At 41.8% G+C, this 18,787-nt stretch overlaps 2 protein-coding genes and 1 non-coding gene across 8 annotated transcripts in view; 1 reads left to right on the plus strand and 2 right to left on the minus strand.

The window, feature by feature from the left end:
• Positions 1–18,787, minus strand: part of LOC147354379 (sialic acid-binding Ig-like lectin 6) — a 56,695-nt gene that overhangs the window by 23,301 nt on the left and 14,607 nt on the right. The window lies entirely within an intron of this gene.
• On the minus strand, positions 1,828–1,933 carry LOC147354381 (U6 spliceosomal RNA). Its single transcript, XR_015146763.1, has one exon. It is a non-coding gene; the product is annotated as a U6 spliceosomal RNA (small nuclear RNA).
• ZNF175 (zinc finger protein 175) lies at positions 7,659–18,629 on the plus strand. 4 transcript variants are annotated; one of them, XM_086353759.1, is made up of 6 exons: positions 7,659–7,738; positions 9,496–9,757; positions 9,909–10,630; positions 11,144–11,270; positions 11,659–11,754; positions 15,891–18,629. In XM_086353759.1, exons 3-6 carry the CDS (start codon positions 10,529–10,531, stop codon positions 17,702–17,704), a joined length of 2,139 nt encoding a protein of 712 aa, XP_086209885.1. In that variant the 5' UTR covers positions 7,659–7,738; positions 9,496–9,757; positions 9,909–10,528; the 3' UTR covers positions 17,705–18,629. The 4 variants fall into 4 exon arrangements, with proteins under 4 accessions (XP_086209885.1, XP_086209884.1, XP_086209887.1 ...); XM_086353758.1 differs by lacking the exon at positions 9,909–10,630; XM_086353761.1 differs by lacking the exons at positions 9,909–10,630; positions 15,891–18,629 and adding an exon at positions 12,820–15,639.

The raw sequence follows: 18,787 nt of genomic DNA on the forward strand, positions 1-18,787 counted from the left end.
TGTGTCAGAGTCCTAGCTTGACCTCTCTGACCACCATCTATCAAAACATATGTTCACTAGCATTTTTGAAGCTACTCGCTGCCAGTAGTTATCATGGCTAATGACAGGTTTTCTCTATTTCCTTTGTTCACATATATTCAATAGTTTCATCAGGCAAACAACTTGATCCCACTGATTTGAACTACTTATTGGAGGCTGCCATCTTCTAAGTGTTATTCCCTACAGCCAGGGGAGGAGTTTGGAGTCTCACAGAGGATGCAGTCTTCGGGATTCTTTATTTAACTTATATGTAGAGTACATCAAGAGAAATGTTGGGCTGGATGCATCACAAGCTGGAATCAAGACCACAGGAAGAAATAACAACTTCAGATATGCAGATGATACCAGTCTAATGGCAGAAAGCCAAGAGGAACTAAAGAGCCTCCTGTTGAGGGTGAGAGAGGAGAGTGGAAAAGCTGGCTTAAAACTCAACATTCAAAAAATGTAGATCATGGCATCCATTCCCATCACTTCATGGCAAATAGGAAAAAAATGGGAACAATGAGAAACTTTATTTTCTTGGGCTCCAGAATCACTGTAGATGGGGACTGCAGCCATGAAATTAAAAGACACTTTCTCTTTGGAAGAAAAGCTCTGACAAAACTAGACAGTGTATTAAAAAGCAAAGTCATCACTTTGCCAACAAAGGTCTGTATAGTCAAAGCTGGTCTTTCCAGTAGTAAAGAGTGCCTAAGAATTGGTGCTTTTGAACTGTGGTGTTGGAGAAGACTCTTGAGATTCCTTTGGACTGCAAGGAGATCAATCAGTCAACCCTAAAGGAAGTCAGTCCTGAATATTCATTAGAAGGACTGATGCTGAAGCTGAAGCTGAAGCTCCAATACTATGGCCACCTGATGTGAAGAGCCAACTTATTGGAAAAGACCCTGATGCTGGGAAAAGCTGAGGGCGGGAGGAGAAGGGGGCAACAGAGGATGAGATGGTTGGATGGCATCATCAGCTCAATGAGTTTGCAAAAACTCCAGGAGACAGTGAAGGACAGGGAAGCCTGGTGTGCTGCAGTCCAAGGGATTGCAAAGTTTTACATGAATTAACAACTGAACAATAACAACAAAGGGGAAAATATAGGTATTTGGGAAAACGCCAGCAACTCCAGTTGGGCAGAATTTTCAGGTGATTTTTCCATCACCAGAAGCAACAGTGGCCATAAAGTCACAATGAGGCAGATTTCAGGAAATGCAGAGTGGGTCAGAGTGAGGATCTGAAGCAAAGAATCGGAAATGACTCTCCTCATTTATAATAACATGAAGCATTTCAGGGTCATGGGAAGGATAGGAGTTAGAAAAGAACTGCAAGGAGCAGGAATAACATCAGAATAACTCAGGTCTACAAATTGATGATTGCACAGGAAATACATTTCAGACTAAGGGGGGATGGGGATGCTTGGGAAGTGAAACAAGAATGAAAGATCTGGGATGAAACCCAAGACTGGTAATGAGGCAGGAGGTAAACAGACCCCAGGATGAGCAGCTGGAGTTTGTCTCCTGTGAATAGATACTCCAAAACCACAGCACGTCTTCTCTCTTGGGAGAAGCTCAGAGGTGGGGTGCAGTCACTGCCAGAGAGGCTGCACAATGCAAAGAGAGGGGAAGAAAGAAATACCCTGGATTTTACATTTTCTTCCTTGATGTATTTTTTAAAGAGAAAACAGGATGGTTTAATTTGTAGAGCCTAGTTATTTGTTCTTGATTACAGCATTCAACATGTAAATTCAAGTCACCTCTTGGTACAGAAAGGGCCCTCTTCTACTTTCTTGGGACAGTTAATCCAAAATATAAGGAACGTTTCATGAGTTTGCGTGTCATTCTTGCATGGGGCCATGCTAATCTTCTCTATCATTCTGATTTTAATATCTGAGCCGCTGAATCTCGAGCACTTCTTCCTTGATTTTATTAAAAAATTTTTTTAAATTATTTTTTTAATTTAATATATTGTATTGGTTTTGCCATATATCAAAATGAATCCGCCACAGGTATACAGGTGTTCCCCATCCTGAACCCTCCTCCCTCCTCCCTCCCCCCTCCCTGTACCATCCCTCTGGGTCGTCCCAGTGCACCAGCCCCAAGCATCCAGTATCGTGCATCGAACCTGGACTGGCAACTCGTTTCATACATGATATTATACATGTTTCAATGCCATTCTCCCAAATCATTCCACCCTCTCCCTCTCCCTCTCCCACAAAGTCCAAAAGACTGTTCTATACATCAGTGTCTCTTTTGCTGTCTTGTATACAGGGTTATTGTTACCATCTTTCTAAATTCCATATATATGCGTTAGTATACTGTATTGGTGTTTTCTTTCTGGCTTACTTCACTCTGTATAATAGGCTCCAATTTCATCCACCTCATTAGAACTGATTCAAATGTATTCTTTTTAATGGCTGAGTAATACTCTATTGTGTATATGTACCACAGCTTTCTTATCCATTCATCTGCTGATGGACATCTAGGTTGCTTCCATGTCCTGGCTATTATAAACAGTGCTGCGATGAACATTGGGGTACACGTCTCTTTCCCTTCTGGTTTCCTCAGTGTGTATGCCCAGCAGTGGGATTGCTGGGTCATAAGGCAGTTCTATTTCCAGTTTTTTAAGGAATCTCCACACTGTTCTCCATAGTGGCTGTACTAGTTTGCATTCCCACCAACAGTATAAGAGGGTTCCCTTTTCTCCACATCCTCTCCGGCATTTATTGCTTGTAGTCTTTTGGATTGCAGCCATTCTGACTGGCGTGAAATGGTACCTCATAGTGGTTTTGATTTGCATTTCTCTGATAATGAATGATGTTGAGCATCTTTTCATGTTTGTTAGCCATCTGTATGTCTTCTTTGGAGAAATGTCTATTTAGTTCTTTGGCCCATTTTTTGATTGGGTCATTTATTTTTCTGGAATTGAGCTGCAGGAGTTGCTTGTCTATTTTTGAGATTAGTTGTTTGTCAATTGCTTCATTTGCTATTATTTTCTCCCATTCTGAAGGCCGTCTTTTCACCTTGCTTATAGTTTCCTTTGTTGTGCAGAAGCTTTTAAGGTTAATTAGGTCCCATTTGTTTATTTTTGCTTTTATTTCCAATATTCTGGGAGGTGGGTCATAGAGGATCCTGCTGTGATGTATGTCGGAGAGTGTTTTGCCTATGTTCTCCTCTAGGAGTTTTATAGTTTCTGGTCTTATGTTTAGATCTTTCATCCATTTTGAGTTTATTTTTGTGTATGGTGTTAGAAAGTGTTCTAGTTTCATTCTTTGACAAGTGGTTGGTCTGTTTTCCCAGCACCACTTGTTAAAGAGATTGTCTTTAATCCATTGTATATTCTTGCCTCCTTTGTCAAAGATAAGGTGTCCATATGTGCGTGGATTTATCTCTGGGCTTTCTATTTTGTTCCATTTCCTTGATTTTAATCTCCAGCATTTGACTAACTGAACCTAGTGGGAGGCTAGCTAATAAAGATATCTGGAAAATGTAGCCTGCAGGGGTAAATCCCATTAGGTCAGAGCAGTGGAGGGGAGGGACCAGGACACCAGGCAAGGACTGATCTGTACATCCACCCATCCTCTCCCATGGGTCCAGTTCAGGAGACCAGACATGAAACTGGATAGAGGTTATTTCTGGCTGAGAAAAGTCAGCAAGTATGACCTGATGCACAGACGTGAGCTGTAGTGAGGGAAGTGCCTAGGAGACAGAGACTCTGTCCATCTGAGCTTCTGTGTTCTGCCTCTCACCATGGCCAGAAGAGAGACAGTGTTTCAGTCCACAAACCCAACCATGCAACTCTTGGTGTTCAGTCACTCAGTCAGTCCAACTCTTTGCGACCCCATGGACTGTAGCATGCTAGGCTTCCCTGTCCTTTACTATCTCCTGGAGTTTTTGCAAACTCATGTCTATTGAGTTGGTGATGCCATCCAACCATCTCATCCTGTTGTCCCCTTCTCCTCCTGCCTTCAGTCGTTCCCAGGTCTTTTCCAATGAGTCAGCTCTTCACATCAGGTGGCCAAAGTATTGGAGCTTCAGCTTCAGCATCAGTCCTTCCAATGAATGTTTAGGGTTGATTTCCTTTAGGATTGACTGGTTTGATCTTCTTGCTGTTCAAGGAACTCTCAAGAGTCTTCTCCAACACCACAGTTCTAAAGTCTCAATTCTTCAGCACTCAGCCTTCTTTATGGTCCAACGCTCACATCTGTACATGACTACTGGAAAAACCATAGCTTTGACTACAGCGCCTCCAGGACCCTCCAATTTTGTGGGGAATTGTAAGAGGAAGTTATGGGCTAAGACTACAGAGAATTCACCCTGGGGAAGACAGCCAAGGCCAGCCTCCCTTGGGATTTGGGGGCTTAGGTGTAGATCATCTGAGGAAGAGCTTGCTCACCTAGATTCAGATGATCCACAGGTGAGTATGAAGCTGGCCCCAAGAGGATCCCTTTAAGCAGAGTCAAACCCAGGGGCTATAAAACACCTTGCTCTACAGATATAATAATCATCTAAGCAAGAAGAGAGAATGAAATTGAAGAAACAACTGTGTTGAGAAGTGGCCTTGGATTTTCAAGGCACAGACAATAATCCTAAAAGGCAAAAGGAAAGGAGTGGGCATGGATGTGTGGGGGGCAGAGGCGAAGAGAGGAAACCTTGGCAAGATTACATGTAAATATAAATTCAATATAAACATAAATGTAATTGTGTTTGTGTGCATATGTGTATACATTATAATACATACATCATCAGTCTAAATAAACCTAGGAAGCAATGAGCAGGCAGAAAGCACTTATTTGGGATCAAAGACTTGCAATTTGGGGTACACAAATTCAGGGAGCAATGAAACTGTGTCCCACATGGGAGTAAAAGTCAGGGGGTTTTAAAAGCAAAGAAGGGAGATTTGCATTACAAAGAATTTTCACTGGAGTTGGAGGCAGGATCTAGTGTTGGCTGAACATGCTTGACTGCTAAGGCTATAACTAGAGGGTGGAAAAAGTTCGTTGTTGTGACAAGTCACAGGTGTTCTTGCAGAGTTCTTGAAATATCTGTGGTTGGCCCAGTTGAAAAGTTCAAGATTCCACCTGGTGGGGATGTGTGTAAGGTCCACCCCCTTAATGGCCTAGCTCCATTAAGGAAAAAAAAATACCCTTGACGTAAGTGACTCCATTTTAGGTCACATTTCACAACATCATATATATTCTCAGAGTTGGAAATGCCAGAGTGATAAGCAAATAGTTAAAAGCTTTAAAGCTTTCAAGACATAAGTTCACAAATTTATTTATACATTTAAATTTATTTTTTATATTTATATGAACTATATTTATATAGTTCAACTATATAAAACAAAAAACATTTACCTTGGATAGGTAAATGAAATCAGAAGACAAGAATAAGCCAGGAGAATATATTTACCTTGGATAGCAAACCCAAGGTAAATGAAATCAGAAGACAAGGACAAGCCAGGAAAATATAGTCATAATCCTACTATAGACTAATGATTGTAGTTCCTATATAAAAGAATAATCCAAATTTTTAAGAAAGAAATATACACTAATAATCATGAGACAGATATGAACAGCCATTGAATGGCAGAACAGCAGAAAAGATTGTTGTTGCTCAGTCATGTCCGAGTCTTTGTGATCCCATGAACTACAGCATGCCAGGCTTTTCTGTCCTTCACCATCTCCCAAAGTTTACTCATACTCATGTCCATTGAGTCGGTGATGCCACCCAACTATCTGATTCTCTGTCATCCCCTTCTCCTCCCACCCTCAATCTTTCCCAGCATCAGGGTCTTTCCAATGAATAGGCTCTTCACATCAGGTGGTCAAAGTATTGGAACTTCAGCATCACCATCAGTCCTAATGAATATTCAGGGTTGGCAGAACAGATTAGAATGGAAAGTAGTAATCATTATGAAACCTACTTAAAAATACTTTACTTTCATGTCTATAATGAGAAATTCTAGTTAAAACTATAATGGGTACATTTTTCATTGGTAAGATAGAAAGATCCAAATCAGTGCTAATGTACACTGCTGTTGAGGTTGGAGAGAAGCAGAGATGAGTCGCATTATAGGGGATGGTGATGCAAATTGGTACAACCTCCTGGAGAGTCATTTGGCCATACTGTATTCTGTCAACACTGGTAATGTGTGTGCCCTCTGACTGAGGAATTCAAATTCACACAGACATTTTAGCAGACAGGCATACCTTGGGGATAGTTCAAGTTCACAATAAAGCAAGTACCTCAACAAAGTGAGGCAAACAATATTTTTTTTTTTTCGGTGCATAAAAGTTATGATTACACTATATTTTTACATCACACGGTGCAGTGACTGTGCCATAGCAATATGTCTCTAAAAAAAAAAAATGTACAGGGCTTCCCTGGTGGCTTGGTGGTAAAGAATCCTCCTGCCAATGCAGAAAACACGGGTTCTTATCCCTAGTTCAGGAAGATCCCACATGTCACAGAGCAACTAAGCCTGAGCACCACCAACTACTATGACTGTGCTCTAGAGCCGGGCAGCTGCAATTACTAAGCCCATGTGCCACAACTACTTAAGTCCACACACCAAGAGCCCGTGCTCCACAAGAAGAGAAGCCATTGCAATGAGAGAAGTGCAAACACCACAATGAGAGAGTAGCCCTTGCTCACCTCAACACCTCAAGGGCTGTTGCTGCAGTCCTTGCAGCAACAAAGACCCAGTAGTGCCAAAAATAAATGAAAATAAATATTTTTTAATGTACAAAGCTTAATTCAAAAATACTTTTTTGCTAAAGTAGGCTAACTATCATTTGAGCCTTCGGAGATTTGCCATCTTTTTAATAGTAACATCAAAGATCACTATCACAGATCACCATAAAAATATAATAAAAAAATTGAAATACTTCAAGAAATACCAAAATGTGACTCAGAGACATGAAGTGAGCAAATGCTGTTGGCAAAACGACACTAACAGACTTGCTCTACACTGGGCTGCCCCAAACCTTCAACTTGTTTTTTAAAAAAAAAGCGCGGGGGGGGGGGGCAATATCTGTGAAGCACAATGAAGAACAGTAAAATGAGAAATGCCTTAGCCCTCTCAAAAATCACCTCATTAACGTCACACGATTCTTTAAAGGCTCTCATTACTAAGGAAATCACGAAGCTTTTAGGAGTTCTCTGCCAAGTTCTGCACCTTTGGGCTCCCGACAGATCTCTGACCATCTGGGCAGTCTTGACAGGGAAGAGGCCAGATAGTGAGAAAGGGGCTTTTAATCAGTGTGAAAAGTACAGAGAAAGGATATTTTTCAGAATATGCAATGCTATTTTTCTCCTAGAACTATATCTACACACATCTTTAATTGGTCCCTCGCCAATGGGAAACACCACCAAGACTTCAATTCTATGAAGATTGCCTAGTGCGTTCCCTGGCTGTACGGAACGGAGAGTCTTTGAAAATGGCGTCCTCCCTAATATAATCCTTATGGGCGGGGCCATCTTGTTCTCCCGATACCGTCCCTGAAGGAAAATGAACCGCGGAATAGACCAACGGACTTGATACGCCATGATAACTATTGGCAGACCGTGGCTTCCAAGGTGCTAGTGAGCATGAGCAACGTTCAAACACAGCCTCCCAAATCCTGACAGGGATTCGAATCGGAAGTGGCCCAGAGCGGCCATTTCGCTTCTGTTGTCAACTCTTCTAACCTGTGAATCGCCTGTGGGATGCTGAGGTGATTTGGAACATTAGCAATGGGGAATCTGCGGGGTCGATGAGGGGGGTAATCCGCTTGGTGTGAGTGATGTTGGGAATTGGGGGCCGAGTGATGGGGGTCTGTGGAATGAGTGATGTCGAGTCTGCGGAGTGAGTGGTGGGGTTCTTAGTGATGGGAGCTATAGAGTAAGTGGGGTTTTCTAATTTAAGTTTACTGCTTGGCTCGTTGATTTTCACTCTTTCTTGCCTTATTTCTGTATGTATATAAGTATTTTTGTAACTTGAATTGCAAGTGTACTTTAATTCAGAGTTTATATGTTGGCCCATGAAATTTATTTATATGATAGTGAACATGGGTCTTTAAGAAGGCCTTGGTATGGTACTGGGAACCACTTGGGGAAGTGGTCCACTGCTTGGGGGACTGTAGGAGGCAATGACTGACTGGGAGCAGGAGCTTTGAGGGTCACATTGTAACACACTCAAGGGAGACAGTGATTGAGGGAGGATCAGTGAAATCAGTAAAGTGTTCGGGGTGCTAAGGGCAGCATTTGGGAACCAGTTGATGGGAGGCCTAGTGGGCCAGTGATGGAGGTTTGTGAAGGTGATTGATTTGCTTTCTGGGCAGTGAGTGTTGTCCTTTGGAAATGAATGAGTGGGTCAGTGTTGGTCCCAACTTGGGTCTCTGTGGACATAGTTAAGGATAAGTGACTGGGTGTTGAGCAAATCAATGATAGTTTCTTCCTGGGGTACATTATTTGGAACCCTATATTGGGGGTTATCTAATGGTGATTGGGAGTCCTAGTACATGTCTACAGGTTTTCCAAATGAAGCTGGGATTCCATACATTGAATTTGAATTTTGTCAGAAAAGGTTGAGCTGTCTGTATTATGGATGGGCACTGAAATGTCCAGAACCTCAGTTCCAGACATGGGCTACTTGAAGCCTAAGCTTTCTGAAGCCAACAGGAAATGTAAACTGTTTCTGGAAATTGACTATGTAGACCACATGGGATAGTGGCAACTGGGACGTGTCAGAATTCCCTTTGGAGACTGAGTGACCTTAAGGCAAATTAGGTAACAGCAGTCAGCTTCAGGTTTCCTCATCCACGAAATGGGTACGAAAGTGAAAGTGAAAGTTGCTCAGTTCGACTCTTTGCCACCCCATGAATTATACAGTCCATGGAATTCTCTAGGCCAGAATACTGGAATGAGTAGCCTTTCCCTTCTCCAGGGGATCTTCCAACCCAGGAATCGAACCGGGGTCTCCTGCATTGCAGGTGGATTCTTTACCAACTGAGCTATCAGGGAAGCCCTCAAATGGGTATAATGATGATATTTAGCTGACAGGGTGGTGTGAGAATTATTCAAGGTATCTGATACCTGACTCAGCAACTTGCTGATTTTTATTCAGCATGTAATAAAATAATTTTTATTTTATTTTTTATTGTTTATCATGTGCCTGGCAGGTTCTGAGGACTTGACAAACCTCAACTCATGGAAGTTTCTCATTGCCTATGATAAATACCTTCTTCTTCATTTTGGAAACTGCCACTAAAATAATCTCTCTCTCTTCTCATAGTTAAAAGGTGTGTCAGAGCTGCAGTTAAACCTTCATGAACTTGAATCCAAATCTTTTCCATCTTATTTTTTACCCCAATAGATTCCTGAGTTTTGTTTACCCTCATGTTGTGAACACAGTGACTTTCACCTAATGGCCCTCAGAAATTCCTCTGGCGTGGATATTAGATGAGTAATGATGCGTTTACTGCCTTTCCAGGATTTCCAGTGTCCCTCCAGAGCCCCTGGGTCAGGCCACATCACGGAGACTGCAGGATCTCCCTACACAGCTCAGGTCGACTCTTCCTAGCAGCTCTGATTGGAGCCTTCTGATGCCCACCCAGCTGCAGGCTCCTGGAAAGAGTAGAGTTGTCAGCAAGAGAGACCAAGAATTGAAGCTCAGAAGGGACATGCTTGCTGACATGAATTTGCCCCAGAGGCCCCAGGTCTTGGGTTTAGAGGAGCAGGATGTATCGTGTGAGGTAAGCGGGAGCCACCCCCACCCCAGGGGTAGTTCTACGGAACTTGAGGGCAGACAAAGGAAGCAGCAGACTCTGGACTCCCTGTGTCAAGACAATGTGGATTCTCCGGCGGAGAGCAGAGCACTGATAGCTAATGTTTCCTCATCCACAGGCACTGTGTCTTATAGAGGAAACTGAACTGACCGATGCAGGAGGATGTGTAGAAGAGGGTTGGTCCTGGGGCAAAGGAAGAAGAAACCATAGCTCCAGCCACAGGCCAGGAAATACTGACTCCTTCCTGCTCAGCACAGGCATCCTTCACCCATATGTTCATCCTCCATCCACTGCTGGGTCTTTGCATTGTTTCAGCTGATCCCCACCTGACTCCTCCTCACTGGAGATTGGCTGGTTTCTCCTCTGTCCTCAGAATTTACAGTCACAGAGCAAGAACTAGCTTTTAAGGACCATGTGGTTTTTACTCTTTTAAAAGATGAATAAAAGTGCTCAGGAATAATGTAGACATTGATATTTGATATTTTGGAGTGAGGAAGCAGGGTTCTTGGTTATACTCAAGATTTCCTGAAATTCCAAGTTGTTCTATGTATTTCATGACCTTTCGTGTGTTTTTAAAATAACAATGACCCACTCTAAGGACCTCATTGCTATTGCTAAGTCACTTCAGTCGTGTCTGACTCTGTGCGACCCCATAGACGGCAGCCCACCAGGCTTCCCTGTCCATGGGATTCTCCAGGCAAGAACACTGGAGTGGGTTGCCATTTCCTTCTCCAATGCATGAAAGTGAAAAGTGAAAGTGAAGTCACTCAGTCGTGTCCGACCCTCAGCGACCCCATGGACTGCAGCCCACCAGGCTCCTCCATCCATGGGATTTTCCAGGCAAGAGTACTGGAGTGGGGTGCCATTGCCTTCTCCGAAGGACCTCATTAAATCCTGTGTATCTCCAAATACAGACACATTTTGAGGTTCTGGGGGTTAGGACTTCAGCATATGAATGAGTGGGGGGGGGTGGGGGCACAATTCAGCCCATAATAGTGGCAAACACTGCCTTGTAGAAAAATGTATTTCATTTTGTGTTGGAGTTGGCTGAATTTTAAGACCACTTCTTGTTCAGCTAAGATGTTAAGATGCATGGTATTGGGTTGGCCAAAAAGTTTGTTAAGGAACATACAGAAACCACAAACTTTTTGGCCAACCTAATCCTTATTAGCTTTGTTCTTATTTTAATATTAAAAATATTGTTTTCTTGCCCTGATTCTGATTTCATACAATATGAAACAGGTAGTTAGTGGGAAGCCATATATATCATGGTGAAGTCATTAAGAACACACCCCTGTATGTAAGTTCACCAATGATGACTAATTCTCATTGAGCTGGGGTATGTTGTTATAGGGGTTAGTGTCTTTTGAGGATGTGACCATGGACTTCAGCAGGGAGGAGTGGCAGCAACTGGACCCTGCCCAGAGACACCTGTATCAGGATGTGATGCTGGAGATCTACAGCCACTTTTTCTCTGTGGGTGAGCACAGCTGACCTGGGACTCTTGGACGGACCTCCGAGATGTCCCTCCTTCTTGTGGCATGCAGTGGGACATCTGAAGAGTGTAATCAGTTTGTCCTGGGCTTGTCCCAAATTGTTCATTCCTCTTGGTCATCTTTGAATGTTACTTTGTTCCTAATGAAAGATGTCAATGAAAGAAAGCTTCATTGAATGACCTCTGAAGCCCAATGTATGTCTTGCACGCTAAGTCACTTCAGTTGTGTCCGACTCTTCTTGACCCCATGAACTATAGCCAATCAGGCTCCTTTGTACATGGGATTCTCCAGGCAGAATACTAGAGTGGGTTGCCATGCCCTTCTCTGAAGGCCAGTACCACATCCTAATGCAATATCCTTTCTTATTCACAGGGTATCACATTCCCAATCCAGAGATCATTTTCAGGATTGAAGAAGGAAAGGAACCATGGGTGAGGAAGACTGAACTCCCATGTCAGAGGTATCATGGTGAGTGACTGTCAAGTCGTGTAGATCCATGAGGGGCCATATTCAACCTACCACACTTATCCATTCCCCAATGGTGGACACACGTTATCTCCTACTCCTTAAAACTAATGCTGCTATACATTATTTTGTAATGTATGCCATTAAGGCTAATGCTGCCATACATTATTTTGTAAATGTTCTATAGGGGCCAACATAAGAATTAATCAGAGGTGAATAGTCAAGGGGGATTGCCTGATCACTGGATATGACTACACTTAATCCAGCTAAGTTAATCATTTTTACATCTTGCTTCCCAACATATATAATATTTATCAAATTTCTCATTTATGGCCCATGTTATGATAGAGCTGTTTTCATTTTTCTGGGAACAGAGCATCTCATCATATCTGTTATCTGATTGGATTTTCCATCTGTATGTTGCTTTTGTCGTCTCATTTTATCCCTTTGTGGAATTTCCTGAAGGCCTTTTTTTTAATTTGTCCTCTGAACTCATTTTTTTTCTGCACTGAATCCTTCTTTATTCCTAATTGTGGTGCCTCCAACTTGGGCCCCTGTACTTCCCTCTGGCTATCCCTTCATAGAGGAATTACTTTAAAGGACCCTTCTATTCTCAACACTTAAGGCCTAATTTTTTTTTTCCTGATGATCCTTTATCAGTGCCTCCAGTCCCCATGCCTAAACCATGTTCTCTTATTTAGCTTTATGGTGGACAGTTCCTGTGGGGTGTCTCATTTCCTTTAAGGAAATCAGAAATTGGAATCATTATGCACATCAGAAATTCTTCTCACTTTATACGTTTTGTCCAGAAGATTCTTCTGTTTCTTGGCTCTCCCATCTTAGTCTTCTAACTTGTTATGTTAGAAATTCTGCTATATATATATATTTTAAAAGCACAATTTAGTTGACTCTTTTTCTTAATTCCAGGGGTATCACCATAAACCACGTATTTTCTCATGCTTGGGTTATTTTGTTCCTAATGGGATTTGTGGATTCCCAGTCATCATGAGTTCAGTCAAGATGACATTGATAGATTACCCCAAAGATTGATTTCTTTCTTTTTCTCAGATTTTAATGCTATCAGTTCAGTTCAGTCACTCAGTTGTGTCTGACTCTCTGCGACTACATGAATTGCAGCACACCAGGCCTCCCTGTTCATCACCAACTCCCGGAGTTCACTCAGACTCATGTCCATCGAGTTAGTGATGCCATCCAGCCATCTCATCCTCTGTCATCCCCTTCTCCTCCTGCCCCCAATCCCTCCCAGCATCAGAGTCTTTTCCAATGAGTCAACTCTTCGCATGAGGTGGCCAAAGTACTGGAGTTTCAGCTTTAGCATCATTCCTTCCAAAGAAATCCCAGGGCTGATCTCCTTCAGAATGGATTGGTTGGATCTCCTTGCAGTCCAAGGGACTCTCAAGAGTCTTCTCCAACACCACAGTTCAAAAACATCAATTCTTCGGTGCTCAGCTTTCTTCTTCTGGAGAAGGCAATGGCACCCCACTCCAGTACTCTTGCCTGGAAAATCCCATGGACGGCGGAGCTGGTAGGCTGCAGTCTGTGGGGTTGCTGGGCCCAGAAGGAGGCCATCTTTGGGGTCACACAGAGTCGGACACGACTGAAGCGACTTAGCAGCAGCAGCAGCAGCAGCAGCAGCAGCAGCTTTCTTCACAGTCCAACTCTCACATCCATACATGACCACTGGAAAAACCATAGTTTTGACTAGATGGACCTTTGTTGGCAAAGTAATGTCTCTGCTTTTCAATATGCTATCTAGGTTGGTCATAACTTTCCTTCCAAGGAGTGTCTTTTAATTTCATGGCTGCAGTCACCATCTGCAGGGATTTTGGAGCCCAAAAGCATAAAGTCTGACACTGTTTTCACTGTTTCCCCATCTATTTCCCATGAAGTGATGGGACCAGATGCCATGATCTTCGTTTTCTGAATGTTGAGTTTTAAGCCAACTTTTTCACTTTCCTCTTTCACCTTCATCAAGAGGCTTTTTAGTTCCTCTTCACTTTCTGCCATAAGGGTGGTGTCATCTGCATATCTGAGGTTATTGATATTTCTCCCAGCAATCTTGATTCCAGCTTGTGCTTCTTCCAGCCCAGCATTTCTCATGATGTACTCTGCATATAAGTTAATGCTATATATATATACACACACACATACACATACATACCTACTAAAAATGGTAAAAAATAAAGCGCATTCTCATTTTTTTAAAAAAGTGATAGATGACAGGTTTGGGAACAGGACAAGGGTCTGGGACAGTTTATCCAAGTGATTGAAAGAGAAAAGAAAACAAGACGTGACGGTCTTAACCATACTCAGTATTTAAATCTCTGATAGGATAAAATAATAGTAAAATTCAGCCACCTTTTTAAAAAGAATCTGTTATGTCTTATGTTCTTACTAGTAAACTGGATGATCAGTGACTCCTGTTCTTAACCAAAAAATGGTATATTGAGTAGCATAAAGCTGAAAGTTATAACAAAGAGACCAAGGTCCAGTAGAATAATTTCCAGAATAATTCTCCTCCTATAAAACACTTCTAAAAGTCAGTTCAGCAGGAAGCCTTATGTTTTGTATTCATTCAGGTGTTGAAATTTTTCTCTTGTCATTGCAGTACCATCTTTTATGATGCTGTCAATCTTTGGGAATGAGTGCATTGCAACCAAAGCCAGGTTCTATTAGGCAGAAAAGGGATGGAGGGTACTGAGAAACTGTGATGTGTTTCTCTGGCTAGAAGTGGTGCATAATGTTGTATGCCCATTTCGTCAGCAAAAACAGTCTCACTGTCACATATCACTGCAAAGGAAATTGTGAGTCATTATGTGGCTTGGCTGCCATGTGCCTGGCCATAGTTAACCTCTGTGGAAGAGGGTGAGACAGACTCTAGGGGACAGCCTGTTTGTCCAGTCTTCCAGTTTACCCTTCTTGGGATATGTACTAAGTTCAGGGAAACAAACTTTAGTTTCATAGAATTGAGAGTTTGAGTATAGGTATTCTTTCACTGCTTGGCTATGTCAGGATTGATGCTTTAATAGTCTATCAGAGGATATCTAGGGCTGAATGATTTTGGTATTGTTTCTAACAAGTAGGAGGAAGCTGGGAGATTAATCACAATGTAGATCTTTAATGAAAACCTATACAGATGGTCCCTGACTTGTGATGGTTCAATTTACAATTTTTCAACTTTACAATGTTGTGAAAGTCATACACATTTAGTACAAACTATACTTTGAATTGTAAATTTTGATCTTTTCCCAGGCTAGTGATATATAGTACTATACTCTCATGATGCCAGGCTCCCAGTCAGCCACATGATCATAAGGGAAATCAACCAATACACTTACTACCCTTCTGTACCCAGATAACCACTCTTTTTTTCACTTTCAGTACAGAATTCGATAAATTGCATGAGATATTCAACACTTTATTATAAAATAGGTCTTTTGTTAGCTGCTTTGGCTCAACCTTAGGCTAACATAAGTCTTCTAAGCACATTTAAAGTAGGCTGGGTTAAGCTTTGTTTAGTAGGTTAGGTGTATTCAACTCATTTCTGATTTATGATATTTTAAACTTATCATGGACATATCAGGACATAACCTCATTGTAAGTTGAGAAAACTCTGCACTCTGAACCCCTCCTTCAAGCTTTGGCTGTGCACAGATGCTGCCCTATGACACTCTTGTCTCTTTTATCCTGTAGTCATTGCACTAGGTCTGGGTATCTAGATCACCTGCATGAGTGGGGTCAGGTTGCCTTTGTTAAAGTCTTAACTTTCCCCACGGCTGGGCAAAATGATTTTGGTTAATTATTTAACCATTGTACTTCCTTTGTTTCATGTGGAAAACCAGGATAATAAATAGTTACTTCCTGGGATTGTTGTGGGGATTGAATGAATTTATGTGTGCATCACATAGAACATTGCCTAGCAAATGCTAAGTGCTATACAGCTAAGTGGCTGACATATAGTAAGGGCTGTGTGACTTCTCTCTTGATCACCATCAGCATGACCATTGGTATATGACTCAGCAGTTTCTCCATGCACAATCTCAGTCAGCTCCATGTGACTTCTCCTCTATCCTTTGCTAATTGTTCACTGTATCTATTTCATCTTGTTCTCCTTCTAGAAGGGGAGTTTGGGCTTGAAACCCCACAACGGGAAATTTCTGAAGAAGCTTCATTTCACAATGAGATGATGGGTGGAGTTACAAGAGATGGTTCATGGTGTTCCATTTTAGAAGAACTGTGGAAACAAGCTGACCAAACAGAGAGGGATCCTAAAAATCAAAATAAACCTTCACACCAGGGGGCTTTCTTCAATAAGAAAACACTGAACACAGAGAGGGACTGTGACTACAAGTACCCTGGAACAGTCATTCAGGCAAAGCCCCACCTTGTTTCTTCACAAAAGGGACCTCATAAACATTTCTCAGTTGCAAAAAGGTTGAAACCTAACCTAGAAGCAACTCATCAAAATCAAAGCAGTATCACAAAACACCTTGATGATATGGTTGGATCTGGTCAGCCAGTTATCCATAGCTCTTCCAGTGCCAGCTGCAAGAATACTCACACAGGAGAGAACTTCCGTGAAGGTAATACATGTACAAAAGCCTTCAGCCAGAAACAGTTACTCACACAGCATCAAGTTCATGCTCAGGAAAAACCAGATAAGTGTACTGAATGTGGGAGGGACTTGACCCACAAGTCACACCTCCTTGAGCAACAGAGATTCCATAGTGTAGAAAACCTCCAGGAATGTGGTAAATGTGGGAAAGCCTTCACCTCACAACCAAAACTCAGGGTCTGTGTGACAGATCATACAGGTAACATACCGTATATATGTAAGGAATGTGGAAAAGTCTTCATTCAGAGGCCAGAATTGGTTACACACCAGAAAACTCATACTAGAAAGAAGCCCCATAAATGCCATGAATGTGGAAAAACTTTCTTCCAGATGTTATCTCTCTTCAGACATCAGAGAACTCATACAAGAGAAAAACTCTATGAATGCGGTGAATGTGGGAAAGGCTTCTCCCAGAATTCAACTCTCAGTATACATCAGAAAATCCACACTGGCGAGCGACAGTATGTATGCAGTGAATGTGGGAAGGCCTTCACCCAGAAGTCAACACTCAGCTTGCACCAGAGAATCCATTCAGGGGAGAAGTCTTATGTGTGTATTGAATGCGGCCAGGCCTTTATCCAGAAGGCGCACCTGATTGTACATCAGAGAAGTCACACTGGAGAGAAGCCTTATCAGTGTCACAGCTGTGGGAAATCCTTCATTTCCAAGTCACAACTTGATATACATCATCGAATCCACACTGGGGAGAAACCTTATGAATGCAGTGACTGTGGGAAGACCTTTACCCAAAAGTCACACCTCAACATACACCAGAAAATTCACACTGGAGAAAGACACCACGTGTGCAGTGAATGCGGGAAGGCCTTCAACCAGAAGTCAATCCTCAGCATGCATCAGCGAATTCACACCGGAGAGAAGCCTTACAGATGCAGTGACTGTGGGAAGGCCTTTACTTCCAAGTCACAGTTCAGAGAGCATCAGCGGATCCATACGGGAGAGAAACCCTACGTATGTGCTGCATGTGGGAAGGCTTTCAATGGTAGATCAAATTTCCATAAACATCAGATGACTCACAATAGAGAGAGAACCTTTGCCTGTTACAAGTGTGGGAACACCTTCATTGAGAAATCAGAGTTAATCACACATCAGAGAACACATATTGGAGAGAAACCTTATGAATGCTGTGACTGCGGGAAATCCTTCAGTAGGAAACCACAACTCAAAGTGCATCAACGAATTCACACAGGAGAGAGACCTTATGTGTGTTCCAAGTGTGGGAAGAGCTTCAACAACAGGTCAAATTTTAATAAACACCAGACAACTCACACCAGAGATAAATCTTATAAAAGCAGTTAATCTGTGCAAGGCTTTACCCAGAAGTCAATTCCTAGTATGCATAAACATCATAAACATCAATGAAACTAACTGAATTTCTTGAAGAAAAAACATGAGGCAGATATATATTATAGAATTCATGCTTCAGAAAAGCTCTAGGGAGGCACTGCATGTCTCCAAGTTACACATATTTTATGTGAGGGAAATAACTCAGGAAAGAACTTTTAAGAATGAGTGGAAATATCTATATTTGTACTAGCTTCATTAAAAGTTATAAAATTCATTTGAGGAAGAAACCCTAATACATTGAGAAGAGAGTTTCTATAGAGTAAGACAGATGGTTACCAGATTATAGGAAAATTTGTGGGAATATAATGATAACCCTGTTTAATGTGGAATATCATTATTTTTAGGCTGCCAGCAAACTAAATGATGACTTGGCAATATTAAGTATGTGTGTGTGTATCTGTATACTTATGTATGTATGCATATTTATATCTGCAGGTCAGTGTGTATACACACACACACACATACTCAATTCTGTAGTTTTTGCTACAGAATTCACTGTGTAACCAGAGGTGTTGATTATATATTTTTAAAAAGAACCTAACAATTGTTTTATCATATTTACTCCCTATTGAATTTACATCCTGAGGTTGCACAATTATTATTAATTTCTTTATGTACACAGACAGATGAATGTACTGTTTTTGGTAAATGCATAAATGTGATTCTGATATTCATAGTGTAGTTTTTCTCTTCTTTCATGATTAGTTCAGCTCTACTCTCCCCTTTCCACCTCCACCATCTATGGTGAACCTTTTAGTATGGAGTCTTTTATATGTTTATACAGGCTACTAATCACCTATGTCAGGAGTCAGCAAACTGTCCATCAGCCAAATCTGGTTGGCCACACATTTTTTAAATAAAGTTTTACTGGAACACAGCCATGTTCATTTTTTTGTGTGATGTCTGTGGTTGCTTTTGTGCTCCAGTGGCAGAGCTGAGTAGTTGTGGCAAAGGCCATATGGCCTGCAAACTGAAAGTATTTACCCTCCAGCTCAGAGAGAAGTCTGCCAACACTTGTTATTCCCACACACTCAT

This window comes from Bos grunniens, chromosome 18, assembly GCF_055505025.1.
Source record: "Bos grunniens cultivar Pamir isolate PY7600 chromosome 18, Bosgru_T2T1.0, whole genome shotgun sequence".
NCBI classification, from domain to species: Eukaryota; Metazoa; Chordata; class Mammalia; order Artiodactyla; family Bovidae; genus Bos; species Bos grunniens.